This window comes from Ovis aries, chromosome 4 (assembly GCF_016772045.2).
Source record: "Ovis aries strain OAR_USU_Benz2616 breed Rambouillet chromosome 4, ARS-UI_Ramb_v3.0, whole genome shotgun sequence".
Taxonomy (NCBI): Eukaryota; Metazoa; Chordata; class Mammalia; order Artiodactyla; family Bovidae; genus Ovis; species Ovis aries.
The window spans coordinates 47684730-47704616 of NC_056057.1; the positions used below are offsets into that span (position 1 = coordinate 47684730).

The 19887-nt window shown below is 40.4% G+C and overlaps 1 protein-coding gene across 50 annotated transcripts in view; it reads right to left on the minus strand.

Annotated features, from left to right (window-relative positions):
- LOC114114509 (uncharacterized) overlaps positions 1-19887 on the minus strand; it is a 109763-nt gene that overhangs the window by 89119 nt on the left and 757 nt on the right. For 25 of the 50 annotated variants that reach the window (XR_009600398.1, XR_009600377.1, XR_009600394.1 and 22 more), the window contains exon 2: positions 19629-19849. The exons of 24 other annotated variants lie outside the window; for them this stretch is intronic. Coding sequence is in view for 1 of the 26 variants with exons in the window: in XM_042249193.1 (XP_042105127.1) it covers positions 19796-19849 (54 nt within the window). In the remaining 25 variants the exon portion in view is untranslated. Of the gene's footprint in view, positions 1-19415; positions 19850-19887 lie in introns of those variants that run through there. One more of the 50 variants, XM_042249193.1, reaches the window with a different exon arrangement.

Below are 19887 nucleotides of genomic sequence, written 5' to 3' on the forward strand. Positions count from 1 at the left end.
TGGTGGGTGCAGCCAGGTTCACTGAGCTGTGTGCACCGCGGCAAGTTGTAAGGTACATTATATACTTTTGGGAAGGAATGAGAAGCTGACCTTAAAGTGCGTCAACTAGGACACTGAACACCGAGAAGGCTAAAACTCTGGACTAGAGGGCCCCAGGAAACGCTGGGCGGAAGTGGGCTCGGCCGAGGAGGAAATGCGTTTTTGAGGCTCCTCCGAGACGACGCGGGCGGGGCGGCAGCTCCAGCCGGGCAGCGGTTGCGCAGCCTGCCCTCTCCTCCTGCGACCCCCTGGAACTGCTGGCTGCCGGCAGCCTCGACCGAAGGGCGGCGGGCCTCTGGAAACGCGAGAGCCGCTTTCCGGGGCCAACCCCTCCCTCTCCCCCGCTGCGAGAGCGGCGCCCCTGTGACGCTCACAGCGGCCCGGCTACGCCCCTCTCGGCGCTGGCCAGCCGGCTGCCTCGACGAGAGCGCCGGGCTCCAGGCGCCGACTCGCTCGGGCCGGTGGTCAAGCCATGAGCTTGCTGTATCTGCTGCGCAGCCACCCACAGTTCCCTCTTCCAAACGGGGAGCCAATGTTTGGACGGCTGGGTAGAGTTCACGAGGGCAAATTCCATCCCAACAGGAGCGAGGGAGTTCTGAATGAAGAGAAAGGGGATCTTGGGTGTGTCCACTGTTTATGATTAAGCCCGTTTATCAGATATACAGTGAAAAGGCCTATTTCCACAAAAGGCCAAAACTGGACGACAGAACCTCTCCTTCCTCTTGATTGGCCCGACTTTGAAGAGGGTTAACCTCCATTAGCATTTCCGCTAGTTTCTCCAAGGACTGTTGAGGGAAGAGGCTGTTCTAAGCTAGAACGGGGTGCTGGGCTAACAGTAGCTTAAGGCCTCATTACTAACCAGGAGTCCGGGGACGGCCCTGAGAGTCGTGTGTGCACTCTAATGTACATTTACAGCATGCTGAGAATTTTTAGGCTTCCCTGGTGGCTCAGATAGTAAAGAATCTGCCTGCAGTGCCGAAGACCAGGATTCAATCCCTGGGTTGGAAAGACCCTGGAGAATCCCATGGACAGAGAAGCCTGGCAGGCTACATACAGTCCATGGGGTCGCAGAGAGTCTTAACACGACTGCGCGACTACCACTTCACTTCATGGGGCTGTCAAAAGGTCATGGCAAAAAATTAGTTAGAAATCTGCGTATTTGGGATCTAGGGGAGTATCTCTGGAAGAAACTGATGTTAAAGGTCATTTAAACTTATTTTCTGGGAGCTTGAAACAATCTTAGCCCAAATAATCTGGTTCCATGAAACGCCGTGAGAGGATTCTGATGAACTACTTTAATCCACACTCTGGAGGTGTTTTGAAGCTGTATTTGCTATGTACAAAGATCTTGCATCTTGCACCTGAATTCCCCTTGACTATTTTCCAGTTAATGGTTGGGTTCACAGATTACAAATGTAACTGTAAAGTTTTTTTTTAAGCCTACCAAAGGTTAGCAATAGCAGATTGTTTACGGTGAACCTACTGTGCAGACAAGTAACTTCCTTTTAGATACCAATTTTCTTAAAGATTGCTAATCTCCTTGTTATAATATTTAAATTCATTTGGCCAGGCAAAATCCTTCTCTCCTGCCTCCACAACTAATCTTTCAAAGTGTTTTCATTATTCTCTGACATCTTCATTGAAATTTAGTATCTCAAAAAAGGTTAAATTTTCTCGAGTATACCTTTTCAAAATACAGGACTGATTTGATTTTAACTTGGTAGTTTGTCAAAAACAGACACCACAGTTAATTCTGCTATAGGTTGACCCAGAACCCCCATTTTAAGAACTACCGCTGCTGCTAGGTTGCTTCAGTCGTATCTGATGCTGTATGACCCCAAAGATGGCAGCCCATCAGGCTACCCCATCCCTGGGATTCTCCAGGCGACAACAGTGGAGTGGGTTGCCATTGCCTTCTTGGGAACTACGGGCTTAAAAGCAAATATATCATGGTTGCTTGGAATCATTTCTCTGGTTAGTCTCAAGCCCTCCATATTTTATACAATCAGGTAGAAAATACCTATGGAGGCATGACAATCACCAAACGAGTAATTTATGCAAAAGTGCAAATTTGCTTTGGAATTCTTGAAGTTCTGTCCTATTATAGGAAAGGAAAACACAGCCAAATAAAATGTGCTGGATGGAAATGTGGCCTTTTTATAGAAAAACCAGTTTGTGCAAATGCTGTTATTTCCTCAAGATGTTTTAGACTCAGAGACAATGTATGCTAAGTTTATTAAACCAGTTTAAGCTCTCTTTCACCTATTTATGATTAAAATGTACAACTCTTTATTACCTTGTTTATTGCCGACCAAGGGCCTGGGGTTGAGGGAAAGCACTGAAGTGAACCAAGCCTTTGCAGGCCAAGGACCCGAATCAAGTTGTGAAATAAAAGACCCTGTACTGCAGTCACACCTTGCCAAATACTTGGTAAAATTAGTTAGCTAAATCCAGTGAGACACTTCTCAAAGATATCAGACAGATGCTGCTGCTTTTATAGCCGGGTCCATCTGTGACAAGCAGCTACAGCGTTCTTGATACTACCAGTCCTCAACCCAGTGGGACCTTGCACCAAGATCAGTGCCACAAGGTAGAACTTGCAATCTGATCGTATTTGCTACTTCCTAAACAAGTACAAGAATATACTTGCTAAGTTTGTATATTGCTGACAAGTGCTAAATTGTTCTGCAAAATGAAAGATGACTTAGAGGAAGACATTTTTAGAAAGACAGGGCACCTGGAAAATAAGCAGCAAAAAAAAAAAAAAAAAAAAGCAAGCTTAGGAGAAACACTATGGTACTGTACACATTAAAATTTAAGATAACAGACCTCATGTATTTTACCACAGTTAGAAGAAAATCTTATAGGGTAATTTTCGCAGTTTAAACTCCTTACTCAGTACCCCCTGTGAAACTGTCAGTAAAGTATATATTATGTATTAATGCCTCATGAAGTAAATTAAATTCTCTAACTGGTGAGTGTGATTAAGTGCACAGTTCTGTTTTAAATTTTAATATGTCAAAGGCTGCCCAAGGAAGGCAACTACACATAGGATGTACATGAATTGGTGACCAATTTTTAGGTTCAATATAGCTTTGTTAATTGCTTTATAAAATGCCAACACCTCACTGAAGAGTCCATCATTTCAAAAGAAAATCTTGACAATGCTTATTAAACTTCAATTAACTTTATTAGTAGTCTGTCAAGTAATGAAGTATTCATAGTAATCTGTGGTTCTACTGCACTAAAACTTTCACTTGGTCAGTGCCATATTTGAAGGTTATTTTCCTAGTGAGGAGACAAATAATTGTTTTCCATTTATTAATGTCATCTGTCCCATTAATTAATTATTTTTGAATACTGAGCATGATTCAGGCCCTGACTCACAATTTCCTTAACGCATTAGCTTGTTTCTCTTGAAAATACAGCACTATACTTCCCTGGTGGCTCAGCGGTAAAGACTCTGCCTGCAATGAAGGAGATGCAGGTTCGATCCCTGGGGCGGGAAGATCCCCTGGAGAAGGAAATGGCAACCCATTCCAGTGTTCTTCCCTGGGAAATCCCATGGACAGAGGAGCCTGGTGTGCTAGTCCACAGGGTTGCAACAGAGTCAGACACGACTGAGTGACTGAACAACATGGTGCTTCAGAGAGTGCTGCTGTATGACCACCTATGTAGCACTCAGCAGAGGACTAAGTAAAACCCCTACCCCTACAAAAGTAGTATGTACTATATGTGCATACCTCCTATATTTTCTTCCTATATGTCACCAAGATATAGGGTATAGAGCATTATACTAATAGCTTAAATATATTAAGAACATTTTTTACATGTTATTACAAATTCATTTTAATCACAGCATATTATTCCATCTACTGGCTCAGACATAGGGTATATAATTATTTGCCTATTCCTTAGCCATTTATTGGTATGTGTAGTCTGACCTCCTGGCTAACCTGGCTTCCTTTCCTGTGTACCAACTGATCCCTTGATGACCAGCAGGCTCTCTGGCTTACTGGTTACCATTTGAACATTATTTGTTTTCAGAAGTCTTAAGTTCAGAATACTTTAACTGCTCTAGTTCAGGAATCCAGTCTTTTTTTTTCCTTCTGTATAGGGGGGTCACATAAGAAATATTTTAGGCTTTGCAAACCACAGTCTCAGTCAAATAGGGTGCCCATACCCCCACAGTAACACTTCAAAAATATAAACAACGTTCTTAACTCCTCAGCTATAAAGACACAGGCAGTGCTGGCTATAGTTTGCCTAGTCTTATTCTAGTCCTTAATGGGATAAAGGGTAGATAAACCTCAACTTCATGCAAGCATGTATGGTCATAGTAACTTACAAGTGCTGGCTGATGATTTATTTCAACATGGTCTTCATCATAATGCTTTCTGGCACCTGAAAATATCACCAAGTGCTTGTCTGGTCAATTAATACAGCATGTATTAAAACATACTCACACTTTACCTTAGGGAAAAAGAAACTCAATGATTATGAAGAAATAACTCAAACTGAGATTTAAGTTTATTGTAATGTGTACAATTATATACTCCGTATAATTTTAGTTTTACATGTAACATCTTTTATCTCAAATAGCTTCTGAAACTTGCTGTAATTCTAGTAAGTTATTCTGAATATTCCCAAAGATTTAAAAATAACATTAAAAAAAAATTAAGGTTAAATTTCTCCAATAGTTCTTGCTTAACTTGGTTAGTCTACTTACAAGTGAGTTACATGCCCAAATAACTTTTGCTGTTTGCCACCTACCTATCCAGTTCCTCATTTTACTCATCATGTTTTGTGGGACAGAACCAATTTGGAATAATGTATTCAGTTCCAGAGGTGCAGAGGGAAAAAGAGCTGACCACAGAGATGCCCAGTATTACTGAGGCTATTTAAACAGAAGCCAGTCACTTGTTGGGCAAACTACTGCATGCATAAAGAGGGAGGGAGAGGTAACATCGTATATTGGGGGTTTTCAGGCTAATCTGAATTCTATCAATCTTTGCTAACATCTGCTATGCTTATGCTGCATGGAGCAAGACTGACCATTGTGACAGCCCACAGATGTACCTACTCTCATATACAATGTTTGAGAGGAATTTAATGGTGTGTTCTTGTTCATGTATTTGGCACTTTTGTAAACTCATTTCTCTTTTTAACACCAGTAACTCCATCCTTCTCTGTCCTTGGGTGCTTGTATGGCACATTCTTTTTAACTGCAGCAACTCACAAATTATCCCTCACTGCCTCTTTGAACAGGAAGAATGCTCAACATAGTGGAATGTTGGAAGGACTCAATTCCACACCTCATTTGTCCCTTCAGACTTGAATTTATTAGGCAGGATGTGTTGAAATACACTCATCTGAAAAAAATTTTATTTTCTTCTCACCCTTCTTATCCATACATTCTAAATGCATTTATGTTGTCATGCTTTTCAAGTTGAAGAATCCCATAATTAATGACATGACCACTTAGGTTTCCCATTTGAGGCAAATCTATGCTTTAATTTGGGGGGGGGGGAAGTAAAAAAATTCAATTAAGTGAGATATACACACTATTATATATAAAATAGATAATAAAGACCACGGAATTCTATTCAACACTCTGTAATGACCTATATGTGGAAAGAATTTAAAAAAGATTGATATATGTGTATGTACAACTGATTCACTTTGTAGTACAACTGATTCACTTTGTAGTACACCCGAAACTAATACATTGCAAATCAACTATACTCCAATAAAAGTTAATTAAAAATCAAAAAGAAATAAGTGAAGTGAGGGTAAGATAAGGAGTAACTATGACTCTTTGCTGCTGCTAAGTCACTTCAGTCATGTCCAACTCTGCATGACCCCATAGACGGCCTCCCACCAGGCTCCCCCGTCCCTGGGATTCTCCAGGCAAGAACACTGGAGTGGGTTGCCATTTCCTTCTCCAATGCATGAAAGTGAAAAGTGAAAGGGGAGTCGCACAGCTGTGTTCGACTCTTAGCAACTCCATGGACTGCGGCCTACCAGGCTCCTCCATCCAAGGGCTTTTCCAGGCAAGAGTACCAGAGTGGGGTGCCATTGCCTTCTCCAACTATGACTCTTTAAGATAGCCAAACGCCTCATCATCGGAACAGTGATACCTACGAATGCAACTCCCACTGTCCTTACCCAGCATCCACTGAAACGCTGCCAAGACAATTAGTTTGGCACAATCAGCAGGCAGAGACCTCCTTGAGCTTAATTCTGATCTAGAGTAAGTTAAATTTTACATATCCTATTTCAGATTAATCTTCTGGACAATATGGTGACCGTATCAAGACTAAAAGATATGTCAGCATTCTCTTAGAAACAACCTCCCTCTCCCCCTCACACACACCCACCCACCCACACACAACATTTATTACCAGCTTGACAGAAGCATAAACTCTTGGTATACTATCTACTATATATATATGTATACTATCTACTATATATATATATATCTCCATATGCTGTATTATGGATTTGCTGAAGTCATTTGTAGTTCTTTGTATTTGGCATTTAAAATTTAAGTCAAAAGAATACTAATTTAACGATCTAAATATAAGATCAGAAAACCTGTTTTTGTTAATAAGCAAACTGGTATCTCTTGGAAGACAGAGTAACCAGGGAGCAGGTGTATTTGAAAAAAAGGTCATTTATCAGTTTATGAAGAAAGGACACATTATTATCTCTCTAGCCAATAATTTCCTTCAAGGAGGTTTATACAGGAAGTCTAATAGTGTCCATAAGGTTGCCTGGTGAACATGATACATGTGGAATTATATGATGAGAATATTTACTGGTACTGGGCCTGGATTTTTTATGTTGAAGTGGGTCCTTAGTCCTAGCTCATGATATCTTAAGTTCTTAAAATCAACTACTCTTAAGTTACTAATATTAAATGAAAGGATGCTTCTTTCTGCTCTTGAGTTGCACTTCTGAGATTTCAAGTTCCTGCTTTTACCTTTAAGAAAAAACAGTAACTGTGGTTGAAAGATCATTGTCTAAATATCTCAGAACAATAGTAGTAGTAGGAGGAAATGTCACAATGTTTAAAATAACAGCCGATAGCTCCTCCCCATTTAAAATGCTCCCATATATTAAGAGTATAGAAATAAGGTATTTTTCACAAAAAACCTAAGCACTGCTAAAAAAGACAGACTGATTCCCAGGCTAACAAGATTTGACCCTTATCTACTACAGATAAAAGTCCATCAGAACATTATGATTTTCTTAGGAAACAAATTATGTCGCTATTGTGAAGAACTCTCCAAGAAGAAACTAAGTGGTTCATGCCAATAGTACCTCCAAGTTTCTTAGGTTGGAGGTACAATAAAGCTCTCCAAAAAAGAAATAGGGGGTTGGGAACAACTGTTGGCATTGTAGTTTTATAGAACCATTTAAGTGAAATGCCTCATTCCACGTAAGTGTTTATCAAAGTAGCACCTGCATGGAAGTACCTGAGCATGAGAAGTTTCTGCAAAAATGCAGATTCCTGGGTCACATTAGGAAGTTCAGCAATTGTGGTTCTTATGGAATCGCTACATTCTAAGAAAATTACGAATGATACATAACAACCTGTTTGGGGAAGCTCGGGTGGAGTCCCGGAATGTATAGTTAGTAAGCTTCCCAGATAATTATAGTAGTCAAACTAGCTTGGGAACTACTGACATGCAACATTTTAACATGTACGTAGTAGAGACGCTAATCTTTTTCAGTGTTTTTTTTAAAGGTTTGGTAGCCATGAGTATGGCCATGGGCATAGGAATTTGTCTTCAATGAAAAATCAATTAAGTTGTTAGAAATGGGTGACCAACCTTAAGTCTGCCTTGAATTAAATGTGTGATGATATTTCTACCAGATTTTTATGTAGCACTTTCACCTAACACTTAGGGAAAGAAGGATCTGTATAACAGAATGTATCAACTTACAAAAATGTTACAAATCTTAGAATTGATTTTTAACAGAGCCAAACCTGCCTAAAGATTATAACTGCTTGTGGAAGGGACTGGTCAACACATTACTGGATTCAACTTTATAAAAATGAATATCAACGATATCATCTGTTGACTGTAAACTATTAAGAATTCAGACTAAGTATCTTTCTGTGCAGAGATAAACATGTACTTTTTAATCAAAGCCATTTTGGCATGTTTAGTCCCTATGACTGTTGCTGCATACTGGTAAGCATTTATGATCTCCCTTCATTATTTGTGGGACCTCACCTATTCTTTTGAAATGAGATACCAGAGTCTAGTCCTGAAATTCTATCCTGTTAATAGGACTGTTGATCAGTTTAGAGAAGTTTGCGATGGGAAGGTTCTTTTTTCTAATGTAATTAAGCAAAAGTACCTGTACAGTTATCTTTTCATTATTATTATGCTATGGAAAGGCAAGTTTAACCTGAAAAATAAGAATTTATAACCAAATGCCAGAGGTTGGACAGGAATTTTCAATTTGATCAACACAACTGAACACTTTTTTTGGAGGAGGCTTTTATCTGCAATGGACAAAGAGTACTAGGATACCCTTCAATTGGGATTGTTGGTCTTTCAAAGATAGAATTGATGTTCAGTTATTTATCCACCTCCACCCCCAAATAGAGTGGCATTGCTCTTGGGCACACCATTACCATTTTCCTAGCTTTTAACTACAAAAATTCATCTCTAACCCTCTTTACTTCTCTTCACAATTAAAAGTTCAGGAGCTATTTTGCAGTTTCATACTTACAACCAAGAGAGAAGAGACCGAAGTAATTAAAACATTTACTTGAGCACTTACTTGGCCCTGGGAATTAATGCAGGGACTATGCAATTATCTGAGAGAGACAATGTAAGTTAAACACTGCCCTTCAAGGGCTCACATTCTAGCAGGGTGAGGAGATTCTAAATAATTATAACAAACTTCTATGATATTAATAGAACTGGGTAAAGGGTACATGGAATTATAACAGACTTCTTGGAGAGCACCAGAGAGAAAAGAACACTTGAACTGAAGGATGCATTCACAAGGGGTAGAGTAGGAATATTCCATGAAGAGATGATACAAAAGAAAGGTCTGGCAGAACAAGTTAACTTTGGAGAACTGAAAGCAGTAATATGGGTGGAAGCAAAAGGAAAAGCAACTGGATCTTTGGAAAAAAGGGAGGAGCCACCAAATCAGAATTCCTTCCTTTATGCCACTCTAGGAGCATGGATTCCTTTAAAGCATTTCAAGTAAGATCAGATTCACATTTTAGGAAAATCACTTTGAAGGATGACAGATGGATTAGAAGCGGCAAGATTAAAGCCAGAGTAAGCTACGTCACTACACAGTTTCATATATACACTCATTTATTTGACGAATATTTAGGGTGACAGGGTACTCTATGCCAAGTCTGAGCTAAAATAGTGGCAATGGTCATGAAGGGGAGGTGAACCAAAAAATAACAGACATACTTATGGACCTAACAGACACCAAGTGTTGAAATGAGAGATGGTTCCTGGGTTTTGCCAAGTTGTAGATCATACTGTTTGCATCGTATTTTAAAAGATAATATACAAGCATTTTGCCTTGTCATTACAAACTAGAACAACTTCTGAAGAAAAATGCTTTCTGGGAATACTTGTCTGTTGCAGAAAATTCATCTGTAAGCATACAACCCAGAGAACCAGTGAAACCATTCTACTTTATTTCCTTTACCCTCGCTTCTGTGAAAGCACACACAATATACAAATGCCATATGAACTATAAATTTTCATGTTTTTGTTACCATTTCTTTATAGTATGCAATGCTCTCAAATGGATTATTTAAAACTAATTTTAATGGCTGTACTTATGCACATGTTCTACTTTAAATAGATTGTTAGAACTTTATAATCCTTTTACACATTTGTCTACTTCTAGGACTGACTTGTCAGAAAATGAGAGTTGAGATAACATGAATGATTCACAAATAATCCAAAATGAATTCTGGATCATTTTTCATTATTCCACAGCAAAATGAGAATAAGAACAATGTAGCAAGTTTTTCAGGCTTCCCTGGTGGCTCAGTAGTAAAGAATCTGCCTGCAAAGCAGGGGACCTGAGTGTGATCCCTGAGTCGGGAAGATCCCCTGGAGGAGGGAATGGCATCCCACTCCAGCATTCTTGGCTGGAGAATCCCATGGACAGAAGAGCCTGGTGGGCTGCAGTCCACAGCGTCACACAGAGTTGGACAGACTGAAGGGACTAAGCAGCACAGTAAGTTTTTCAAAGTAACAACTTCTAAAATCAAGAGGCCATGTCCTTATTTGCTGTTAGTAACTATTTTTGAAAAATGACAGTGTTGCTATTTAGACAACTAATCTAGCAACTCTATGCTGCTGCTGCTGCTGCTAAGTCACTTCAGTCATGTCTGACTCTGTGCGACCCCATAGAGGGCAGCCCACCAGGCTCCCCTGTCCTTGGGATTCTCCAGGCAAGAACAATGGAGTGGGTTGCCATTGCCTTCTCCAGTGCAGGAAAGGGAAAAGTGAAAGTGAAGTCGCTCAGTCGTGCCCAACCCTCAGCGACCCCATGGACTGCAGCCTTCCAGGCTCCTCCATCCATGGGATTTTCCAGGCAAGAGTACTGGAGTGGGGTGCCATTGCCTTCTCCAGCAACTCTATAGTGTATCTGATTAGGCCTAACCCCCTGCCAACTAGTTTCTCATACATACTGAATTGCTACATTCTGCCAAAAAACCCTACAAGTTTCAGGATTATTTTGCTTTGTTGATTCATATCTTAGAGATCTATGGACACACATTGTTTGATCTGTCCTAAATTTTGTTATCCTATCTTCAAAACAAGGACTCTGTTAGGTTCCTATAAGACATTAGACCTAGACTATGAGGCAGAAGTCCTTCATTTAGAACAAATCTAACCAGCTCGTTGGGAAGCCATCTAGTTGCTCACTGCTACTAATATATAAGGGAGTCACCCATGTATCTCTACAAAGACAGTTTATTATGACTAATAATTATCCTGTTCTTCTAAGTACCTTTCTTCCAAGTAGCTTAACAACTTTGGGTACACAATACCTCTTTGATGCATCGTAACAAAATGAGCAAGCAAGGGAGTAAGTTCTGCCAGTGAGAGGGAGAGGCTGAAGGGAATGAATAATTAAACTCGAACATATGATTTGTTTTACTGTTTGAAAAATGGAAGACATAACCTAAATATTGTTTATTAGTAGTATTTTTGGAACACATGATGGCAAGGACTGGTGGGAGAAAAAAAGGTTATGCATAGAAAAGCAAGCAGCTGCTTCGCTTCCACAAATAGTTGATTTTATTAAGTACCTGGTTCAGAAAACTTAACCATTTGTTCAATGAATTTACCTTAAAAATTTTTTTTACTTTGATCTAAGCCTCCAATTAAATTCCTGTCAGAATTTAGATCTTATCCTTGAACATAATTTGATAATTCCCATTTGGCTGATAAAAAAAAGGTAGGGATACACAGAAATAACTATGCCATAGCTATTATAGTCTCATAATCACAAAATTTTAATTTTCATGACATAAATCTCTGCTTCTTTTAATGTCTTCTGTTTTGTTTTTAATTTCAGAGAAGGCTATTTGGACCTAAAGCTATGAATTAGGAAGTAATCTACTACCTAACTTCAATTAAAGCTCAGTTTACTCTGTAGCTTTACGTGAGGAAATTTTAAGACAGTCTTCATCTCCCCATCAATTTAACTGGTCATCTTTACAGAGGCTGAGGGCTTCAATAATACCAAAGTTTGACTTGTTATACTAATTCTTGCCTACAGAGGTAAGGATAAATTTAGATCACTTTGATACACATATTTCAACAGTATACACTGTTACATTAACTACAGAAAACTGCAATTAATCAAGTGAGTAATCAAGAGGGAAGTCTGAAAAATTAAGTGTCTACTCTATGCTAATGATCACGTAGGTGAGGAAGACAAAGATGCATAAAGTACTGAAAACAAACATGAATGACTTCTTTAACGTAAGCACTCACTGATTAGGATTCATATAAAAATTAAGGAAAAAAAAAAACATGATCAAATTAGGTCACACCTAGAAAAATGAAGTACTTAAATCCAAGTTATCTTGATGGATATTTCCTCACTTGTAAAAAGACAATCAAAACCAAGTCTTTTCTATCATTAAAAACTAATTTCTGTAAGACACAACACAAAGATAACACTAGCTCACGTGACAGATTAAGCACAGCTGTCCCTTCATATCCTTGCCCCACAGATATCAAGATCCCTTATAAATGTTATTCATTCTTAGCTTGTTCTGATGTTTAGCTGCTTGTGAACATTTACAAATTATGACTCTGGTATCTAAAATGTTACATGACAGACTCTTTACTAAATGTCCAGTTTTCAATTTGGAGTGAGTAAGCAATATCTGGGTCCCTGTGAAGTCCCTGAGGACTTCTGTGAGACAAGTCAGTAATTTCCCTCTTTGAAACTGTTTCCTCAAAATAAAAGAGAAAGAAGAGAGGAATAAGCGGCTTGAGCTTCACTGACAAAAGGACTCTAGATTAAAAAAAAAAAAAATCATCTGGTTCCAGCTCACCCTCTTTTTCAGTGTACTTCATGTAAGACTAGTCAAACAGGTTTCTTATACTTAGAACATATTTTTTCTACTCCTGTCCTTTGCCTTTGCACATAAAGCCATACTGACTGCAAATACATTGTTTCACTGCTCCCACCCCATCCACTATTGAAATCCACACTGTCCCTCCTAGTTTGAAAATTCAATTTCCTCTACAAAGCACATTACCTGTTAACTGGGGCTCCTGGCTGAATGCTTACAGTACACACCTACAAGGTTTAATCCCGAAGTGTCAGTTGCTCAGTTGTGTTCAACTCTTTGGCACCCCATGGACTGTAGCCCACCAGGCTCCTCTATCCATGGAATTCTCCAGGCAAGAATATTGGAGTGGGTTGTTATGCCCTTCTCCAGGGGAATCTGCCCAACCCAGGGACTGAACCCGGGTCTCCCACATTGCAGGCAGATTCTTTACCATCTGAGTCACTGGGGAAGCCCAATCCCAAACCAGAGTATAAATTAACAGAATACAGATTAGTCCTGTGCTATGCTTAGTCGCTCAGTCATGTCCAACTCTTTGCGACCCCAGGGACTGCAGCCCAGCAGGCTCCTCTGTCCATGGGGATTCTCCAGGCAAGAATACTGGAGTGAGTTGCCATGCCCTCCTCCAGGAGGGCTGGGATCTTCCCAACCCTGTGATCGAAGCCAGGTCTCCCACATTGCAAGCGGATTCTTTACTGAGCCACCAGGGAAACCCTAGCTTGTACAATAACAGGTACAAATATTTAAGTGAAGAGGACCAGGTGGCAGAAAGCAGATTTGAGGACCAACAATAGTGGCAAAACAGGTGTTAAATGGATGGGTGGGTGGGAGAACCCCAAAAGTTTTGTAACATGATGGTATAGAATCAACCAGAACATTTTCTGTCCATTTACATATCCAACTGACTTACTATCATTACCATAAACACATACTATGGCACAATGTTCAGGCAGTTAGCATCAGAGCATATTGTTATTCCTGCAACAAAACTGCTGCTGCTACTGCTGCTAAGTCACTTCAGTCGTGTCCGACTCTGTGCAACCCCATAGACGGCAGCCCACCAGGCTCCCCCATCCTTGGGATTCTCCAGGCAAGAACACTGGAGTGGGTTGCCATTTTCTTCTCCAATGTATGAAAGTGAAAAGTGAAAGTGAAGTCACCCAGTTGTGTGCGACTCTGAGCAACTCCATAGACTGCAGCCTACCAGGCTCCTCCATCCATGGGATTTTCCAGGCAAGAGTACTGGAGTGGGGTGCCATTGCCTTCTCCAAAACTAAATGCCTGTTAAATGCCAGGAACTCTGCACTTTCGTTACAAAGATAAGACACTGCCTACTAATATTTCATAAACTATAACGGAAAAGAAGAACATGAACAGGACAGTGATAGACACAGAATTAACAACAAAAAGGGAATATCTCATTTTCTGGAGATAAACAGGAGACAGATGAAGGATGTTGCATGCCATAGGGTGTGTTCTAGCTTGATCCTCAAATGTGGCAAACTAATCGAGTGTTTTAAGCAAAAAAAAATTGATTGGAAAAAGGTTTGATTATATAAATTTACCTAGAAGGAGAGAATCATTAAAAGGAAACAAAAGGAGAAAAGCTAAGAGAAAAAAGGTCAGTTTTGAATTTGTTCAGAGACCTGTGAGATATTTAGCAGTTTCAATTCAGTTTAGAGACTATAAATTCTGGAGTCATCAATAGGTAAAAGGGTGGGAATTGATTGTGTAAAGGTGATTCAATGGACATGAATTTAAGCAAACTCTGGGAGATAGTGGAGGCCAGAGGAGCCTGATGTGCTACAGTCCATGGGGTCGCAGAGAGTTGGACACAACTTAGCGACTAAACAACAAAAGGTGATTGTGGACATAACACTGGAAAACAAGCAGCAGAAAAAAGCAATTAATAAAAACAGGAAGGACAGGAGTAGCAACTAACAAAGGGAATTAGCATATAGACCAAGGAGTTCTGAAGAGGTATATTCTAAGAAATCACATACTATAGGTTATGTAACACCACCCACATCTGGAGTACAAAAATACAATCTTTCATGAAATGTTACAAATGCAAACAGTTGTATATAGTCTTTTCTTATTTCCTAAGATAAAACTTACCTAAAAGATGGTACAAGTGAACCCCTGACCTCTATGTTACAGGTAGAATATCTCTTAAGTCATATATAATTTTTCAAAGGAGATTATCTTGTCAACCTAACTGAAAAATGTAAGAGCTAGGAATTATCTTCCGTGTTTCCATGTATCTTAAATATGGTGTGAAAAGTATTAGTCGTCGTGTCTACCTCTTTGTGACTCCATGGACTGTAGCCCACCTGGCTCCTCTGACCTTGGAACTCTCCAATTAAGAATCTTGGGGTGGGTGGCCATTCTCTTCTCCAAGGTATCTTCCCAACCCAGGGACTGATCCTGGATCTCCCATCCATTTGACCTACCAGGGAAGCCCTAAATATGGTAGGAATGCAAATTATTTGATTGAAATTAGAGCTAGAGTTCCAATCTATCCCAAGAACAAAGCAATTGCAGAGAGAAAACCATAATATGGTTTTAAATCTAAGATACAAATATTAACATACTTTGAGAGGGTACTTCCCTGGTGGATCATCTGGTAAAGAATCCACCTGCAATGCAAGAGACCTGGGTTTGATCACTGGGTAGAGAAGATCCCCTGGAGAAGGAAATGGCAACCTATTCCAGTATTCTTGCTGGGAAACCCCATGGACAGAGGAGCCTGGCAAGTTCAAGAGTCCATGGAGTCACAAGAGTCAGACGCAACTTAGTGACTAAACCACCATCACCCATAAAAATAAATACTTTTGAGAATAAAATATACTAAAATGATATAATCCCTAGGAATAAATTGTCACATAATTTAACTTGGTTTAACTTTCAGTTGTATGAAATACCATTTACCCTGGGTCCATAAACCAAATTACTTTTAATAGGACCAGCACCATATAAAAGATTGTTTACTGAAGGTATATTTTGTACCTCAGAGACACAATGTTGACCATGCCCTTTTCTGTTAAGTTGTATACATACAATAAAGGAGAAACAAAAAAACTCCAAACCCAGTTTTCTTTTGTAAGAAGTGCAAGATCAACACTGAAGCAAGCAGAATTTATGGCAAACATAAGCACTGAAGAAAAAAATGGCATAAAATACTTTTCCTAGATCACTCAGAGAAGGTGGGGTCTATAAGTTTTTGCTATTTCCTATTTGCTTCACGTAGAAAGAACACGATTTTTCTAGTTTCCAGGTGAAATGCCGTATTTACAGATGTTTCAAACTTGAACTAAACATAAACAAGTCAACAGGCAAGAGACTGTGGACTTGATCTTTTTCAACAGCAGAGAGCAAGTAACTTTCTTTTAGATACTTAGAGGAACAAACTTATTAACTCTCCTTAAGAGAAAAACATCAATTTGACCGAAGGTATCCACAACCCTGGAAAGTTTTTTTGACCAACACTTGCAAATACAAATTTTAGTGTTAACACAAATAAACACCTTGCCCAGGGAGAGTGAGATAGCACTTAGTCTGTGTCCACCCACCCCCAGGGAGTTAAACTAAACAAGCTGTGTATGTTGTTTAACTATAATATTAAGGTATATTTAATGGTTTCAACTCAAACAGTTCTCAGACATAAATCTTTTCATTCTGCATTTAAAGGCCATTAAAATCAGGGAGAGGTGGAGCAGAGGAGTTTCATATAAAAACAAAATCCACTGAAAGTCACATGTAATTAAGATGATTTCTTTACTATGAATTTAGTTTCAGCAAATGTCAAAAAATAAAGTTAACAGACAATCACTATGCAAAAATCCCCCCAAAAGCTTTAAGACAGAAGGGTTATCAGTGTTTATGCTAAAAGCTCAAATTTGATTTCCTGTAGGGCTTCATTTTACATATCATTTTAATAAGCCCTATTACTGGAATGCCAACCTTATAATACATAAAACACATGGAACTGCTAGTGGCTGACACAGTAACACATAAAATGACAAGTGACAAAAACACAAGGGCAGAACTTATTGGGTCCTCTGTATCAGAGCAAGCAGTATTACATAAGCCCCAAATACATCAAGGAACTATAAAACCCAAATAATTTCTGGTGTTCAGATATCGTTGAAGTTTGTAGGCTAAAATGTCCAGTAGGTGACAAATCTGAATGTCAAAAATACTAAGGCCATTTGTGTTTTCCCCTCTTTGCAGGGGCACCACTATCTCTGTCCCATTAGCAGCCTTCCCTCATCTCACACATGAAAGGGGAGGACACCTTGCTGCTGAGCATCATCAGCCCTTTACTCGAAACTCTGAGGGTCAAAAGAGGTTTTTTTTTGGCTTGTTGATTTAGTCTGAAAGCTAGTACTTTACAGTTTGAGATCAAGTACCTAGTTTTTTTTTTTTTTTTTTAATGAATTCAGGAAGCCTGTTGTTCAGTCAGTAAGTTGTGTGGAACTCTTTGCAACCCTCAGGAAGCCTGTGGTCCCTGGTAAACCTGAACACTGCATCTGCAGCTCTGAGATGAAAATCTGGACGTTGAATTAGAGAATGGGCACAAATGAAATTGTCGAGGGAAAACATAAAATGCAAGAAGGCAGACAAAGACAAGTAACTGCAAGTACTATTTCAAGAATCACAGGAACATAAAGAAAAATTAGAGCTAAATATGTTCATGGATTAGGCAATCAGGAACAATGAGGTCACAAACTGATTAAAAGCACAAGGATTTGGTTCCACTAGCTTGCAATATGGTCTGTTTTCCTTATTAAGGCACAGTGAAGTTATAACATTTTTGAAAATTACATTTAAATCTACTGACTTCATATTTAGTCCCTCTAAGCCAGAAAATTCCTTTAAGGGGAATGAAACATTTACGTAATATAGATCCCTCAAATTACTCAAGAATTCTTATAGGAAAAAGGCCCAATTTATATTGAGAGTGGACAAAAAAGTTTAATTTTAAAATCTTTTTACTACTTTAAGTATTAAAATTCAATCTTGTTTTCAAACTACCAAGTCTACAACTAAGACTAAGGAAATAGCTCAGCCTTGGTTCCAGGTTAAACTTATCTTTTTAGGACCAACGAACATTCTCATAGCACCAAATATAGATATTCAGTAAAAAAAGCAAGTCAGATTTAGATGGAAAAGTCTTCGTTGAGTAACTCCCAGCTGTCACTCAACACCACCCAAGGTGAGAAGCCCTTTTTCTTCTCTAGTTCAATTAATGGCTGCTACACTACTTTGGCAAGCGGGAATAATAAAAAAATAAAATTAGACTTCCCTACTTAACCTGCCAATATTGACCATAAGAACTTCTGAGCTGCTGGAAATGTTCACCTAGCAAAGTTTCAAATACTAAAATTAAAATTCATACTTATACAAAAGTGATTTAAAGAGCCAAGTTTTAATATTTCATGATACAGGAATCTTCTTGAATAATATTTACCAAAAATGATTACAATTTCATTTTTATTTTTAAAAACCACAGTTAAGAGGAAAAACAACAGAAGACCAAGAATACTGAAAACACCCTTACAACTTCATGTATATTACAATACTAGCAGTTTTTATTCTGTATTACTAATCACGTCTAAATTTCAAAAAAATTGATAGGATTTCACATTCTTATAGGATATACAAACAGGGAGAAAACGGGAAGAAAGTACAGATTGAAGCAACAAGTTTGAAAAGGGCCCTCAAACTTCAGATGGTATACTCCTTGATTTCTTTTTAACTTTCAGGAAATTATAAGTGCTCCTGGGTATTTATCATCACACTTTTCACACTTGATTCCAAACTTAAGATTATTTTGCTATTCGAATCTGAAAAACTTAAGTTTTCTCAGAAATTAATCGATATTCCTCGGCGCTGTGGCCCAGAAGCTAGACTCTACTCAGTCCAGTGGCCTTTCCTGACTCGTGGCTGATTCCAGCTCCCACATTAGGGACCAGCCACTTTACGTAAGTATACTTCGAAGGAGAAAGGCAGATAAGAAAATAGGGCGACAAGTCTTTCCCTTCACCAACAGCCGTCACATCCCCATCAGGACCGTCCCTCGGGGGGCTTCCCCAACGAGCCGCAGCTGTTAAGCAGTATGGGGGAGGGGAAGAGCCCTCAGTCAACTCTTCCTCTTCAGGCCGCCGACGCCGACCGCACCACAGACTACTCCGCCCCAGCCCTTTCCCCTCCCCCGCCCCCGCCTGGGTCTGAGCCAAACCCCACAGGAATGCAGCCCAGTCACATGCGCTGCGGCGACGGTGGACGTGCCTCTCCCCCCGCGCCCCAAGGAGACCCAGCGCCATCTTGCCCTGACGCAGTTCCTAAAGTCACGGGAGAATTTGTTTTCTCGTCCGCGCCAGCGCCCCAAAGTTTCGCAGAGGCCGAGCCGGGGCCCTCACCTCGCGCAGGGACAGGAGAAAATAGTCAAGGAAGAACCTTTAGATTCCCCTCGCCACAGCTTGTGTTCCGAATCGGGCGCGGCAGCAACGAACACCATCGTCACTTCTCCCTCTCGGCCTTTGCAACAGCCTCCCCCGGCGGCTCTGGCCCCACCCGCTGCTGCAGCATGAGGTCACTGCTAGCCAATCAGGACGCGCTCGACAGAACACATCAGACACTGATTGGCTGCGTGGACCACCTCTGCCTCTCCCCACCCCGCTTACCGAGCGCTCCGGGTCGCTGTGGAGCAAGAAGACGGAAACCGCCATTTCGGGGAAAGACCCCGAAAACAAGAACCGCAATCACCGTGTCATTTTGCTGGGGAAACCCTTTATTTTTTGGCCTTCCCTTTTGTTCTTAGATAAGCGTCTGTCTGACCCTCCCCCGTTTAGTCAACTGCCATCTAAAAGAATTCCCGATCCCCTCCCCGCACGTTATCCCGCGGCGGGGAAATCGTTCCCCCGGGCCAAAGAAGTAGGAGGTAGCGACGGCAACTGCACCGACGGCAACGACAGCTTTTTACCCCGATACACGGTGGCAGGGAGGCGGCGCTGACGGTGGCTGTATTTTTCCAGCTGCTTCTCCCCCCGACCTCTTCCGTTTCTCGCTCCTCCATCGAGACGGCGCTGGACTCAACAGCTCCGCTTTTATCCGGTGCTCGGAGCCTGCGCACTGAAGCCGCCTCAGCCCCTAGTGGGCGTCGAGTGACACCCTAACCGAGTTCACCCCGCTCCGGAGGCCAGACTGGGGGAGGGGGGGGGAGGAAAGAGTAGGACAGAGGT